Consider the following 16477-nt stretch of genomic DNA (forward strand, 5'->3'; position numbering starts at 1 on the left):
GTGCTCCCTTGTGTTCAGTCTCAGGGCAGGAAACAGGAGAGCTGGCTCTGCAGCAGGAGAGGAGTTTGGAGCTGAGACTATGCAGGATGCAGGCTGATCCTGCCTCACTCTGAGCATCCACACCCAGGGTCGCAAACAGTTGGACACGACTGAAGAGACTTGGCACACATGCAGGCAGCGTTGTTGCTCAAACCAGCGCAGCTGAGCACAGGCAACAGGACGCAGAGGTCACAGCTAACGGAAGAGATCCAATACGAGGTTAGGTTTGTTCTTCTGTGTTATGACTGGGGCCACGGCGAAATGTAGCTTTCTAGGAATGCCATGGAAGTTGCAGGTAATTGTAATTCAAAGCAGAGATAAGAATGCATAAGTCTTGTGTTTCCTCCCTCTGTTGTTGGAGACTCTGTGGAATAGCAGTAGCTGATGCTCACAGGATGTTGAGTGTCCAGACACCACGGGTAGACAATCTATCAGTCAACAGGGTGAGCTGCGCTTGTCCTCAAACGACTCTCAGTGTATTGGAAGAGAAAGTGTTTGTTGCTCAGTCTCAGTCAACTCTTTGTAACCCCATGGACTGTAGCTCGCCAGGCTTCTCTGTCCATGGGATTCTCCAGGCAGGAAGAGTGAGTTGCTATTCCCTTCTCCAGGGGATCTTCCCGACCCAGGGACTGAACATGAGTCTCCTGCATTGCAGGCAGATTCTTTACCATCTGAGCCACCAGGGAAGCCCAAAGAGAGAGGTGGAGTAAAAACAAAAGCAAAAAAAGAAAAAGCATAGATTTAGTTTTTGTGGGTTTTTTTTTTTGAGTAAATGACATTTTATTATTCAAATTCTCTGGTGTCAATGTGCAACAGGAAAATCACTTCCTCCTCATAGACTGACTTGCATTTCAGCAACAGCATCAGTGGGAGGTGGGTATAGAAACAGTGGGATGTTAAAGAAAGTTCATCTTCTTTCCAACAGAGCAAGAATTTCAGCTTCTTTCCCAAGGTAACATCTGTGTTTATGTAGTGGTCTTAGCCACTTTTGCTTCTTCTAGTATCTTAACTTCTCTTTCAAGTTTTCTTTTATTATTATTTTTTTAATTGGAGGCTAATTACAACACTGTAGTAGTTTTTGCCATACATTGACATGAATCAGCCATGGGTGTACATGCGTCCCCCATCCTGAGCCCCTGTCCCACCTCCCTCCCCATCCCATCTTGAGACTGAGATAGAGAATCAGAAATGGTCACTGAGGATTATCATCAGGCAACTGTGAGCAAGTCAAATCAAGTGGGCTGGAGTCTGAAGGAGCAAGACAGTTGAAGGAGTGGGAAGAAGGGAATTCCAGGAAAAAGGAAGGATGTGAATTGTTGTGATAAAAGGAAAATGTGTTTCTTTTTTTTTTTTTAAGGGAAGTAAATTCAGCTGGACTTAGGACAAGAAACGCTAGTAAGATGGGAAATGCCTTAGGTGCCTGACCTTGAATGTTATAACCATCCCTCACATTCCTACCGGGCGGAGAGTTTATCTTCTCAAAAAACCAACTCTTGTCTTTGCTGATCTTTTATTTCTCTGGTCTGTATTTCATTTACTTCTGCTCTGATTTCTGTTAATTCTTTCCTTCTGGTGAGCATTGGGCTTAGTATTTTTTTCTTTTAGTTCCTGGATTGTTAGATTGTTCCTTAAAATCTTTCTTTTGGGATTTGCCTGGCAGTCCAGTGGTTAAGACTTCGCCTTCCAATGCAGGGGGTACAGGATCCATCCCTGGTCCTGGAGCTAAGGCATCCCACATACCTTGAGGTCAAAAAAACAAAACATAAAGACAGAAACAATTGTAACTAATTCAATAAAGACTTTAAGAATGGTCCACATCAAAAAAAAAAATCTTAACAAAAAAGACTAGTTATCATATTCGTTTCCAAGTTTAGCAAGATTCTCATTTTTACAAAAATGAAAACTAATGAAGATGTAAAGCAATCTATCTGTGCCTTGGGTCTAACAACCCAAGTATTTTATTAGCTTTCGGGTGACACAGTTGACAAGCAAAAACTGTACTTATTGAAGGTGTACACCTGGATGTTTTGACTGAAATGTTTATTTTTACATATGGCTTGAGGCAAGCTGGAGACTGCTCTAGAAAAATCCCTGCACAGACTTAGCAAGTCAAGACCTGCAAAATTATTGATTAAAATTCTTTGCAAACTAAGGTTATTTTCCATACCAAATAGATTACCTGAGGGACTTCCAGCAGCCTGTATAGTCAGAGTGCTACCAGTTTCACAGGGGTGTTTTATATACTATCACATGAATGTATAATTTAGATTTCTCCACAGTTGGAACTATGTTCCCTGAAAATTTTAATAACTTCTGTAACCCTGTAATATGTATATTATTCTGCCTTTCTGTTTAATTTTCTTCATGCATGATAATGGTAGGGAAGATGAAGATGAATTATAAATATAGTGCAGGCACTGACTCCATGGATGTGAGTTTGAGCAAACTCCGGGAGATGGTGAAGGACAGGAAAGCCTGGCATGCCGCAGTCCATGGGGTCAAAAAAGAGTCAGACACGACTGAAAAACTGAAGAACAACCGTGTATTTTTATTTTTGTCTCCTTTCACTTGTTTACCAACTACATGTTTATTAAATTTATTATTATGTGTCAATCATATATTTTTTACCAACACAGGCATGGCTTCTAAGCTCCTGGGTTTTACATCTGTGTAGGGAGTCAGAATATAAAAGTAAATAGAAAGAAATACAAAATAATAATGATAAAATGTGAAATAGGTGCAATGGTGTACTTCTGCAAGTTCAGTCCCTCCTGTGTGACGGATGATGGTGTCTCTCTTTTCAGAATAGAAGGTCCAGGACCTGTACGATATGAGAGTCCCCATGTCTCCACTAGAAAATCCTGGTCTTCCTGCCAGGCCGCTCTGAAGCCCTCTCCACGTGCGCTCAGGAGGATGTGAGGAAGCAAAGGTGCCAGTTGCTCGGTCACGTCCGAGTCTTTGTGACCCTGTGGCCCACAGCCCACCAGCTTCCTCTGTCCGTGGGATTCTCCAGGCAAGAATACTGGAGTGGCTTGTCATTCCCCTCTGCAGGGCAGCTTCCCGACCCAGGGATCAAACCTGTGTGTCCTGCATTGCAGGCGGATTCTTTACTGTCTGAGCCACCAGAGAAATCCCCATTCAGAAAGATGCTCCCCCCACAGAAAGAATCAGGGGAAATGTTTCTGAAAGCCCTATTTCTGTTACAGGTTGGGAACGGGACTCTGGCTAACGTCATCCTCTTCTTCTGTAATGTCTCCCCAGTCTTGCTTGGCCACAAACAGAGACCCCCGCAGACGATTGTCATCCACGTGGCCGTGGCCAACTTCTTGGTTCTTCTCTCCGCTGGGGTTCCCCACACGATGGCAGCTTTTGTGTCAAGGAAGCCCCTGTCCAGTCTTGGGTGTAAGCTTGTGTATTACATACAGAGGGTGGCTCGCAGCACCACCCTGTGCTCCACCTGCATCCTGAGCACCTATCAGTCCTTCACTCTCACCCCCAGGACAGCGGCGTGGGTGATGCTCAGAGGAAGAGCCCCCAGGGTCACTGGTCCTTCCTGTTGGGTCTGCTGGATGCTCAGTCTATTCATGAATATCTGGATTCCTGTGAGCATCTCTGGTCCACAGGATGAGCACAACTATACTGATGCCCAAGGCAAGTGGTTCTGCTCACCCTCGGCTTCTAAAGCAGGCTGTGTCTACTTGTGGTCCACCTCGGATGCCGTGTTTCTTACCCTCATGGTCTGGTCCAGTGGCTCCATGGTGCTTTTCCTGCTCAGACACCACCAGAGGGTGCAGTATATTCACACCCCCACTGGGCACCACAGATGCCCCCCAGAGACCAGAGCTGCCCACACCATCCTGATGCTGGTGGTCACCTTTGTCATCTTCTACCTGCTGAATTCTGTTTTCACTTTTTATATCAGGGCCCATGATGATTTTCGCCTGTGGTTAATGCAGGTCTCAGATGTCTTGACTTCGTGTTTTCCCACCATTTCCCCCTTCCTGCTACTCCTTAGGGATCCTAGAACCCGCAAGTTCTGCTCCTGAATCTTGGCAAATAGCTGGGGAAACAATGGAAAGAGTGACAGACTTTATTTTCGGGGGCTCCAAAATCACTGCAGATGGTGACTGCAGCCATGAAATTAAAAGACGCTTTCTCCTTGGAAGAAAAGCTATGACCAACCTAGACAGCATATTAAAAAGCAGAGACATTACTTTGCCAACAAAGGTCCTTCTAGTCAAAGCTATGGTTTTTCCAGTAGTCGTGTTTGGATGTGAGAGTTGGACTATAAATAAAGCTGAATGCTGAAGAATTGATGCTTTTGAACTGTGACGCTGGAGAAGACTCTTGAGACCCTTGGACTACAAGGAGATCCAACAGTCCATCCTAAAGGAAATCAGTCCTGGATATTCATTGGAAGGACTGATGCTGAAGCTGAAACTCCAATACTTTGGCCACCTGATGCAAAGAACTGACTCCTTGGAAAAGAGCCTGGTGCTGGGAAAGATTGAAGGCAGGACGAGAAGGGGACGACAGAGGATGAGATGGTTGGGTGGCATTGCCGACTCAATGGACATGAATTTGAGCAAACTCCAGGAGATAGTGAAGGATAATGTAGTAAACAACAGTAAAGGGAAGCCTGGGGTGCTGCAGTCCATGGGGCTGCAAAGAGCTGGACGTGACTTTAGCTACTGAACAACATCAAAACCACGAAGGTGTTACAAATCATCAAGTTCAAAATAAAGTCTCCATCTGTGCCCTGCGACCACACGTAGCCTCTGCTTGTTGGAAAGGAGGATAAGAAAGAACCTTGAGTGTTTGGAAGAGGGAGAGAACATGACCATTCTGTAAGTTCCTACCCTTCATATACAAAAGTTTATGCATGACACCATCAATGTCGCGTCACATCCTGTGTGCGATCCACGTTCCGTATTTCCAGGTTGGTGGATTACGCTTTAGATGGAAACACAGCCTGTGATCTTTCACAACAAGAAGCAAAGGCTGAAACTGGGCCTGTTTGCATATTAAGAACCAGTCTAACCCCACCTCCCCCCGGAGTGTGGGATGGACATGCAAACAGGGTTGTATTTAAAATGCAGAACCAATAAGGACCTACTGTAGACACAGGGAACTCTGCTCAGGGTTATGTGGCAGCCTGGACAGGAGGGAAGTTAGGGGGAGAATGGATACATGTGTATGTATGGCTGAGTCCCCTTGCTGTTCACCTGAAACTGTCACAACATTGTTAATCAGCCATACTCCAATACAAAATGAAGTGTTAAAGAATAAATAAATACATACAATTTGAAAACAAAAAAGAATCAGTCAAGGTGTCCATTAGGCTAATTTCATCACAGTATTATAATTATGGAATCATAACTACGTCTATCCCACCTCTCAATCCATGAGAAATGACGTTTTTGATTTCCTCAAGACATTTTTTTATATCCTTTGCTTTATTTAATCCTCTTAATGGCCCCAAGAATTTAAATTATTACACCAACGAGGGAAAAAAAACACTTACAGGTGAGCCCATGTAGGATCTTGGGCCAAATAGAGACTTGGGTTAGTATTCTGCAGACTGGGCATTTAACGTGCTGCCTGTCACAGACTGAAGGGGCATCCTGGAGGCGACGGCTCATTCGTCCCCATGAACGGAAATTCCTGAGCAACACACGCGTCAGGGAGGCTGTTCTCCCAGGACGGGCCGCGGTAAACCTGTGGTGTCGCCTCCATGGGTCACCACCACCATCTCTCTTCAGGGTCATTAAAGTCCCACTGAGACTTGACTCTCAAAAAGCACCCCTTCTCATGTAGTTTCTCCAACTCGGCACTCACTACAGAGCACAGGTCTTTTTCAAGCCTGCAAAAACAGAGACAGAAGGAGAAGAGATGGAGACAGGATGAGATGCTAAGATGGGTGTCCCAGAGAAGCTAACTTTTACCGTCCCCTGGATCTCTCTCTACCTCCAGCTTCATGCAGAGATTCCAGGGCACTAGCGCTCCTTTCCACAGAAAAGCAGAGCACAAAGGAAAGAGACAGGAAATCCCCAGGAAAGATGATGAAACAAACGTAAGACGGGGTATTCCAATGAAAAGCACAACCACAGAGGGCCTACACAGCACAGAAAACCATACTCAACACTATAATAACCCACAAGGGAAAGGAATGCGAGTAGAAAAGAACAGATATAATAGACACGGAACGCATAACTGAATCACTTGGCTTTACACCGGAAAGCGGCACCGTTATAAATCAGCCATACTTCCATTTTTTAAATGTATGACATAGCATCTGCAGAGACGCGGATGGACCTAGAGACTGTCAAACAGAGTGAAGTCAGTCAGCGGAAAACAAATGCCGTGTATTAATGCAAATACGTGGAATCCGAAAAATGCTGGTGTATACAACCTTATTTACAAAGCAGAAGTAGAGACCAGACATTGAGAACAAACACATAGACGTAAAGGACAGGGGGGGTGAGAAGAACTGGGAGACTGGAACTGACACGTGTCCACTGTTGATACTATGCATAGAATCGTGACTAAGGAGAACCCTCTGTACAGCACAGGGAACCCTACTCAGTACTCTGGGACCTAAATGGGAAGGAAACGCAAAATCGAGGGGATGTAGGTAGCAGACGGCTGACGCCCTTTGCTGCGTGGCAGAAACTAGCAACACTGTAAAGCAACTAGACCGCAATAAAAACTTTAATGTGTGTCTTAGTTCTGAAGTTGATAACACGAAATCCTCAGTGTACAGCTTTCGACCAACTTCTCAAAGCGGGCAAGGTTCCCTGGTACTGAAGAGGATTCCTGCTAAAGCATGCTTAGTTTAACGTCTTTCTCAAAAAAATAAATAAGTAAAACCACAGCTTATCTTTCTGACCTCATCTCCAGGATATTAAACAAGGTGGGAAGTGTTCTAATCAAATGCTCTTCTTTCAAACGAACTCACAGTTGCCAGTGGCAAAAGAAATAGAGTTTGGGATGGACATGCACACACGGCTGTATTTAAAATGGGTAACAAGGCCCTACTGCAGACACAGGGAACTCTGCTCAGTGTCATGTGGCAGCCTGGATGGGAGGGGAGTTTGGGGGAGAACGGGTGTATATATATGGATGGCTGAGTCCCTCCGCTGTTCACCTGAAACTACCACAACATTGTTCATCGGCTATACTCCAATACAAAACAAAAGTTTAAAAAATCAAATGCACTTCTTGTGATGCCCCCAAAGATCACACAGAGCTCGGTCCAACCTCGGGGCTCCGCACACATTCCTCTGACTTCCTCGGGGCACACGCCGCCCTCACCTGCAGTCACTGTCCGTCTTCCCCGCCTGCCACATGGTTCATCCCTCCAGCCTCGCCGGGACCCCCACAGACACGCCTTCCCTCACCACCCTGCTCTCCACCACAACCCGGAGCTTCCCTCCCAGCATTCACGCAGCTAACCCTGCTGTCACGGGTCTTGGATTTGTTATCTCCCAAAGACAAACACACACCAGCATGAAAAGGCCCAGGACCATGTGTCACACCAACCACCACACCCCTGTGCTCGGCCCAAGGTCAGCACTGGGAAGGAAGTCGCTGAGTGAACATCTGAGCGAGACACGGCAGGTGCCAGAATGGGAAAAGTAGGGGACTCTCCCCAAAACACCATGTGCGTAGGACCGCGCCATCGTCTGGGGACCACAGGCACACATGGCTGGTTAATTCAGCCTAAAGACTAAAAAGTCAGCTTGTCCACTGCAGGAACCATGTTTCAAGCGTCCAGTACACGCACGCCGCTAGCGGCTCCTCTACTGGACAATGTGGATGCAGACCACCACGCGTGACGCCGGAAGTTTTGCTGGCCTGAACCGCCCTAGGAAACTGAACGCCCTGGGAAACCGAACCGTGGGCTTGCTTTAGGACCTCGTCCCATTCGTCCCCATCCCGACAGCCGCTTCCCCGTGGAGGAGTCGGGGGATTACCCGAGTTTCCGCAGCTTGCACGTCAGCTTTCTCAAGGGCATCCACAGCCTGCTGACTCCGTCTGGCCCCAGGTTGTTTCCTAAAAGGTTCAGGTTCTCCAGGCTTTTACTGCTTCCGAGAACAGAGGACAGCGGCCGGCAGCAAGCGGCCGTCAAACTGCATTTCTCCAACCTAGGGGTGGTGGGACAGAAGCGTGAAAGATGGTCCTCCAAGACAGAGGAGTTACAGACAAAAGGGACACAGAATTTAGGGGGACACATACTGAAGGGCTTCCCAGGCGGCTCAGTGGTAAAGAATCCACCTGCCAAGCAGAGAGACACAAGAGACATGGGTTCAATCCCTGGGTGGGGAAGATCCCCTGGAGAAGGGAATGGCAACCCCCTCCAGTACTCTTGCCTGGAGAATCCCATGGACAGAGGAGCCTGGCGGGCTACAGTCCACAGGGTCGAAAAGAGCTGGACCCTGAAGACAGGCACACAGTACACATGCTACTGAAACAGACTTGCTAACACACACCAGACACTGTCCAAGTGTCGACAGGCAGCATTCAACCCATATGCCAGTCCTGCGAAAGGCAGGGGTTATCCTAAACCCCACCTGACAGGTGAGGAAACTGAAGTTTAGCCTGCCCGGATACGGAAGAAGTGGTTTCACTATAAAGTGGACGTGTTCATTTACAAGGCCCTTAAAAGGACAAAAATAACACGACCACCCCTCGTTACACTTTTTCCATCCTATTTCTAATTTTCAAATGCAAAAATCTGAAAATACTCGCTACTAGCAAGACTAAAGCAAAAGTGACAGGAGACTGACACACAAATCATAGATAACAGACATTCACACAGGTGGTAGATACACAGGTACCTGGATGGTAGATGTTAACTGACACACAAATCATAGATAACAGACCTATACACAGGTGGTAGATACACAGGTACCTGGATGGTAGATGTTATAGATACAGAGACATGGGAGAGGAGACAGACGGATTACAGAATAAGTCTTTCAGGCAGAATGTAAACTACCACTGAATCTTGTTCAAAGGTTAATGGCAATTCTTTGTACCCCTTTTGCACCTTTTCTGTAAATTCAATGTATTACTAGAAGAAAAGGTAACCAAAAAAGAAAGAAAGCAAAAGCACTGACTCACCCAAGTGTCTGCAACACACAACTCGGACTTTTCAGGACGCTGCACAGCTCCTTCACCCCCTCGTCCTGAATGTCATTGTTCCCGACATCCAGAATCTTCAGGTGACCATTGCGCTTGAGGGCGTGAGCAAGCTCGCGACAGCCCGCCACCGTGAGAGAACAGTGTGACAAGCTACAAGATGAAAAAAAGAAAATACAAACTAGGGAAAAGCAACCCCTGAACCCTTGCTCTCTGCATGTTCCAGCCCGCCTTCTAAGGAAGAAAGCGACTCCAAAACCAGGCTTCTCCCGAGTCCTGGAAAGAGGAGGGTGCTGGTTAGGAGGTCTGAACACCTGGGTGCCCCATGTACCCGTGAACAGAAGAAAGCAAAAGGAACAGCCACGCGGCCTTCTCCCTGCCGACCCTCAGGCCACCGACAGGCTCATCTGTGCAGGACTTCTCTCTGCAACACTGACCCCCAGACTCATTCTTTTTCTTTTTTACTATCAAAGAATATTCCATCCTAAAGGAGATCAGTCCTGGGTGTTCACTGGAAGGACTAATGCTGAAGCTAAAGCTCCAATCCTTTGGCCACCTGATGTGAAAAACTGACTCATTTGAAAAGCCCCTGATGCTGGGAAAGACTGAAGGCAGGAGGAGAAGGGGACGACAGAGGATGAGATGGTTGGATGGCATCACCGACTCAATGGAAATGGGTTTAGGTGGACTCCGGGAGTTGGTGATGGACAGGGAGGCCTGGCGTGCTGCAGTTCATGGGGTCGCAAAGAGTTGGAGACGACTGAGCGACTGAACAACCACCACCACCAACACCCACCCACACATTCCCACCTCCAACAAAACCAAGAGCCTGCTGGGGACTGGCCACCAGGCCCAGGACTCAGATCCCAGCTGACCTCAGGCCGAGTGACACGACCCTCCTCTCGGCCTCTGACCGCAGGAAGTGGTGGAACTCACTTCAGGCTCTGCAGGGCGCAGTCCGCACGGCCCAGGGCTGAGCTCAGAAGCTTCACTCCCCCGTCTCCCAGGCTGTTCCTCCTCAGGTTCAGATGCGTCAGGCTCCGGCTCCGGAGGAGGGCGTCCGACAGGTGCCTGCAGCTGGGCGTGCTGAGCCGGCAGCACCAGAGCCTGCGCTCCCAGAAGCACAGAGACGGGCACTCGGGACAGCAGCTCGGGGCAACGTCCGCCCGACCGCCCCTCCGGGGCCTCCCTGAGCCCCGTCCCGGACACACCCAGTACCTGCCCGTTACCCTCTCTCACCCCAGCCTGACGCATCAAGCACACCAAGGATGTGCCCATCACTCATGGCTGGGTTAAAAAAAAATAAAAGCATCTTTTGTTTTGCTTTTTTGAGCTTTATACAAATGTGTTAGGTCACTCCAGTCGTGTCCGACTCTTTGTGACCCCATGGACTGTAGCCCACCAGGCTCTTCTGTCCCAGGGGCCCCCGCACAGAGGGTCCGCCCCAGACACCGAGCCAGGAGGGACTCACTCCAGTCTCTGCAGGACACACTCAGGCCGAGTCAGGGAGCCACACAGCAGCTGCACGTCCTCATCTCCGAGCGGGTTCAGTCCCAGGCACAGTCGAGTCAGGTGGGGGGTGCTGGTGAGAAGTGAGGCCAAGTCCTCACAGGCGGCCGCTGACAGGTTCCCCTTCTCCAGCCTGCAGAGGGGGAGACGCCAGGTGAGCCGTACCCTGGCTCCCTTTCTGCTCCCCAACTCTCCGTCCCGGGGCCCAAGGCTGTGCAAAGATCATGTCAGGTAAAGGACAGAAGCACCAAGGAGAGTGAGGTGGCGAAGGTAACACTTCTCTACCACGTGACATTCCTCATATGTGAAATCTAAATCTCACAAATGATCTCATGGAACAGAAGGAGGCTCACAAAACTGTATAAATCTTAATTATGTCAAATTGGTTCAAGTCTGCTACATTCTTCTGCTTCTCTGTACATTCACTCTAATTCCTGAGAGTTTGAAATTGAAACTCCAACTAAAAATCTTCATTTATTTACTTAAACAACTGTAATATATAATGGAGCTGTATGTAACTTTGTTCTGTGTTTTCCAAACCTGTTTATATTTTCATAATTTAAAAATTAAAAAAGATAAAATATGTATCAAAAAAATTTTTAATTTAAAAGGAAACTCACAGACTCAGAGAATGAACTTATAGTTTCCAGGGGGGGAGGATGGGGGAAGGGATGGTTAGGGAGTTTGGGATGGACATGAGCACACAGCTGTATTTAACATGGAGCACCAACAAGGACCTGCTGTAAGCACAGGGAACTCTGCTCCATGTGGCAGCCTGGATGGGACGGGACTTTGGGGGAGAACGGATGCATATATATGTTTGGCTGAGTCTCTTTGCTCTTCACTTGAAACTAACACAACATTGTTTGCTAATCAGCTATGCTACTGCTGCTGCTAAGTCACTTCAGTCGTGTCCAACTCTGTGCGACCCCATAGACGGCAGCCCACCAGGCTCCCCTGTCCCTGGGATTCTCCAGGCAAGAACACTGGAGTGGGTTGCCATTTCCTTCTCCAATGCATGAAAGCAAAAAGTGAAAATGAAGTTGCTCAGTCGTGCCCGACTCTTAGCAACCCCATGGACTGCAGCCTACCAGGCTCCCCGTCCATGGAGTTTTCCAGGCAAGAGTACTGGAGTGACCCCAATACAAAATAAAACATTAAAAAAAAAAAGATTTCTCCATCTCAGTCCTGCTGACCTTTGGGCCAGATCGTTCTTGATTGGGGCTTCCCACGTGGCTCAGTGGTAAAGAATCCACCTGCCAATTGCAGGAGACCCGCATTCAATCCCTGGGTCGGAAAGATCCCCTGCAGGAGGAAATGGCCAACCCACTCTAGTCTCGCCTGGAGAATCCCACGGACAGAGGCCGCAGAGAGCGACCAAGGGTTGGACGCAACAGAGCACGTGCGCTCCAGGGCTCCGGAGAGTCTGATCACACAGGTGGTCCTGACCCATTAGATGCCAAGAGCAAACTCCCCTCCCCACATGTGAAAACCAAGCACATGTCCAGACACTGCCTCGCATCCCTGGCAGGACAAAATTGCCCCTGGATGAAAACTAGCCTGTTTGGAGGAGGCTGGCAGAGGCCTGAGAAGGTGAGACAAAAGAGACAAAAGCAGCCGATGGTCAAGACGGCCAAGACAAGGTGAGAGCGAAGCTGGCTGAGAAGGGGCCCTGAGGGGAGAGGGGAGAGGCAACCAAGTCAGGGCCCCCAGGGGAGAGGCGGCCGAGACAGGGGCCCCAAGGGGAGGGGTGGGAGGCATGAGGGTGACGAGACCCGTGTCGGGGGTAGGGAGACACAACACAGGGGTCCCCGAGGTGCCCCAGATGCAGCCCCACTGATACCCCCACTCTGCCCCGCAATCCTGCAAGGAAGGGTTTTCTGTGGAAGCAGGGCGACTTACGACAGCTCCTTCAGGGTACAGGTGGCCATCCCCGGGGGCTCCCGCAGTCTCTCCAGCTCAACGTGGGAGAGGTCGTTGTCCGCCAGGCTGAGGAAGCTCAGACTCAAGTTCCTGCCGAGTTCGGTGAAGAGCTGATGGCAAACCTCAGTGCTCAGGCCACAGGACTCCAACCTATTGGACAGACCCAGGGCTTCCCTGGTGGCTCAGACAGTAAAGAACCCGCCTGCCAATGCAGGAGACCAGGGTTTGATCCTTGGGTCGGGAAGATGCCCTGGAGGAGATGGCAACCTACTCCAGTATTCTTGCCTGGACAATCCTCAGGGACAGAGGAGCCTGGCCGGCTACAGTCCACGGGGTCAGAAAGAATCAGACACGGCTGAAGCAACTTAGCACGTGTGCTCCACCCCCATGCATTCTCCCCCTTTGCTAGCCTTCACATGCTTTTCCTGCAACATTTACTCCAGCCCTTCCAGTGAGTCCTCAAACCCACACATGATGTTGGGGACAGCCCTGGAACGCAGTGACTCACCACAGATACTTGAGGCCACAGGCTGAGTGCCCCAGCATTCTGAACACGCCCCTGGACACAGCGGCGTCCAGGCTGTTGGAGCTCAGGTCCAGGTGGGTCAGGTGCCGGTCACCACAAAGCAGAAGACCAAGCTTCCTCAGACCCTCCACAGGGGCCATGGACTTCCAGCTGCAGAGAGACACAGGGATGGAGCGCTGGAGGGGAGGCGCTCCCGCGGTTCATCTTTCCAACACTGCACACACACCTAACCGCCAGGGCGAGGGACATGATACAAGAGGAACCCAGACACTGAGGGGCATCACGGTGCAGAACTGTACTCAATTTTTATTTCTAATTGGAGGACAATTGTTTTACAGTGTTGTCTCTGCCATACATCAACATGAACCAGCCACAGGCATACACAGGCCCCTCTCTCTGAACCCTCTTCCCGCCTCTTGCCTCATCCCAGCCTCTAGGTCATCGCGGAACACCAGGCTGAGCTCCCTGAGCTATACAGCAGCTTCCCCCCAGCTGTCTGCTTATATACTTTGGTGTGTCTGTGGGCTTCCAAGGTGGCTCAGCGGTAAAGAATCCGCCTGCCAATGCAGGAGGTGCAGGTTTGATCCCTGGGTCAGGAAGATCCCCTAGAGGAGGAAATGGCAACCCACTCCAGAATTCCTGCCTGGAGAATCTCATAGACAGAGGAGCCTGGTGGGCTACAGTCCATGGGGTCGCAGAGAGTTGGACAACTCTGAACAAGGGAAGACGGGGGTGGGGCTCCCCCATATATAGAAAACTATAAAACACTGGTGAAAGAAATCAAAGAGGACACTAATAGATGGAGAAATATACCATGTTCATGGATTGGAAGAATCAATATAGTGAAAATGAGTATACTACCCAAAGCAATTTATAGATTCAATGCAATCCCTATCAAGCTACCAACGGTATTCTTCACAGAGCTAGAACAAATAATTTCACAATTTGTATGGAAATACAAAAAACCTCGAATAGCCAAAGCTATCTTGAGAAAGAAGAATGGAACTGGAGGAATCAACCTGCCTGACTTCAGGCTCTACTACAAAGCCACAGTCATCAAGACAGTATGGTACTGGCACAAAGACAGAAATATAGATCAATGGAACAAAATAGAAAGCCCAGAGATAAATCCACGCACATATGGACACCTTATCTTTGACAAAGGAGGCAAGAATATACAATGGATTAAAGACAATCTCTTTAACAAGTGGTGCTGGGAAAACTGGTCAACCACTTGTAAAAGAATGAAACTAGAACACTTTCTAACACCATACACAAAAATAAACTCAAAATGGATTAAAGATCTAAACGTAAGACCAGAAACTATAAAACTCCTAGAGGAGAACATAGGCAAAACACTCTCCGACATACATCACAGCAGGATCCTCTATGACCCACCTCCCAGAATATTGGAAATAAAAGCAAAAATAAACAAATGGGACCTAATTAAACTTAAAAGCTTCTGCACAACAAAGGAAACTATAAGCAAGGTGAAAAGACAGCCTTCAGAATGGGAGAAAATAATAGCAAATGAAGCAACTGACAAACAACTAATCTCAAAAATATACAAGCAACTCCTACAGCTCAATTCCAGAAAAATAAATGACCCAATCAAAAAATGGGCCAAAGAACTAAATAGACATTTCTCCAAAGAAGACATACAGATGGCTAACAAACACATGAAAAGATGCTCAACATCACTCATTATCAGAGAAATGCAAATCAAAACCACTATGAGGTACCATTTCACACCAGTCAGAATGGCTGCGATCCAAAAGTCTACAAATAATAAATGCTGGAGAGGGTGTGGAGAAAAGGGAACCCTCTTACACTGTTGGTGGGAATGCAAACTAGTACAGCCACTATGGAGAACAGTGTGGAGATTCCTTAAAAAACTGGAAATAGAACTGCCTTATGATCCAGCAATCCCACTGCTGGGCATACACACTGAGGAAACCAGAAGGGAAAGAGACACGTGTACCCCAATGTTCATCGCAGCACTGTTTATAATAGCCAGGACATGGAAGCAACCTAGATGTCCATCAGCAGATGAATGGATAAGAAAGCTGTGGTACATATACACAATGGAGTATTACTCAGCCATTAAAAAGAATACATTTGAATCAGTTCTAATGAGGTGGATGAAACTGGAGCCTATTATACAGAGTGAAGTAAGCCAGAAAGAAAAACACCAATACAGTATACTAACGCATATATATGGAATTTAGAAAGATGGTAACAATAACCCTGTATACGAGACAGCAAAAGAGACACTGATGTATAGAACAGTCTTTTGGACTCTGTGGGAGAGGGAGAGGGTGGGATGATTTGGGAGAATGGCATTGAAACATGTATAATATCATATATGAAACGAGTCGCCAGTCCAGGTTCGATGCACGATACTGGATGCTTGGGGCTGGTGCACTGGGACGACCCAGAGGGATGGTATGGGGAGGGAGGAGGGAGGAGGGTTCAGGATGGGGAACACATGTATACCTGTGGCGGATTCATTTTGATATTTGGCAAAAGCAATACAATATTGTAAAGTTAAAAAAAAATGAATTAAAACACACACACACACACAAAACATCCTCTTCACTCCCGGAGTTGCTGAACTGGTTTCCTTCTGCTTTGGGAGAAGTCACCATCTCATAAAGACACTGAAGTCTGTTTCCCCAGGGACTTCCCTGGTGACCCAGTGTTTAAGATTCTGCCTCTCAGTGCAAGAGGTGTGGGTTCAATCCCTGGCTGGAGCTAAGATCCCACAGGCCTTCCAGCGAAAAAATAAAAAAAACAACAGAAGCAGTACTGCAACAAATTCAATAAAGACTTTAAAAATGGTCCCCCCATCAACACACACAAAATCTTTAAAATAAAAAAAACTTTGTTTCTCTGCCATAACGTAAGCTCCATAAGGCAAGAAGTAACTGTTCTGGGACTTCCCTGGTGGTCCAGAGGTTAAGAATTTGCCCGCCTATATTGGGGACACAGGTTTGATCCCTGATCCAGGAGGATCCCACATGCTGCAGGGCCACTAAGCCCATGCGCCAGAACTCCTGATGCCCAGGCGCCCTAGAGCTAAATGATTAAAGGGTCGGGTCCCCCAGTGTTCACCGCAGCACTGTTTGCAGTAGCCAGGACACGGAAGCAACCTAGATGTCCAGCGACAGATGAATGGATAAGGAACGTGTGGTCCATATATACAACGGAATCTCACTCAGCTGTAAAAAACAATGCATTTGAGTCAATTCTAGTGAAGTGGGTGAACCTAGAGCCTGTTATACAAAGTCAGAAAGAGAAAAACAAATACTGCATATCAACGCATGTATATGGAAT

At 47.9% G+C, this 16477-nt stretch overlaps 1 protein-coding gene across 2 annotated transcripts in view; it reads right to left on the reverse strand.

Annotated features, from left to right (window-relative positions):
• Positions 1 to 444: 444 nt before the first annotated feature.
• Positions 445 to 16477, reverse strand: part of NLRP13 (NLR family pyrin domain containing 13) — a 33635-nt gene continuing 17602 nt past the window's right edge. Inside the window, exons 5-11 of one of the 2 annotated variants that reach the window (XM_061389450.1) lie at positions 13124 to 13291; positions 12595 to 12765; positions 10655 to 10825; positions 10120 to 10290; positions 9166 to 9336; positions 8016 to 8186; positions 445 to 1779 (exon numbers count right to left, since the gene is read on the reverse strand). In XM_061389450.1, coding sequence (XP_061245434.1) covers positions 1668 to 1779; positions 8016 to 8186; positions 9166 to 9336; positions 10120 to 10290; positions 10655 to 10825; positions 12595 to 12765; positions 13124 to 13291 — 1135 coding nt within the window. In that variant the 3' untranslated portion in view covers positions 445 to 1667. Of the gene's footprint in view, positions 1780 to 5476; positions 5903 to 8015; positions 8187 to 9165; positions 9337 to 10119; positions 10291 to 10654; positions 10826 to 12594; positions 12766 to 13123; positions 13292 to 16477 lie in introns of those variants that run through there. The other variant, XM_061389449.1, reaches the window with a different exon arrangement.

The sequence above is a fragment of the Bos javanicus genome, chromosome 18 (assembly GCF_032452875.1).
Source record: "Bos javanicus breed banteng chromosome 18, ARS-OSU_banteng_1.0, whole genome shotgun sequence".
In the NCBI taxonomy this organism is placed as follows: Eukaryota; Metazoa; Chordata; class Mammalia; order Artiodactyla; family Bovidae; genus Bos; species Bos javanicus.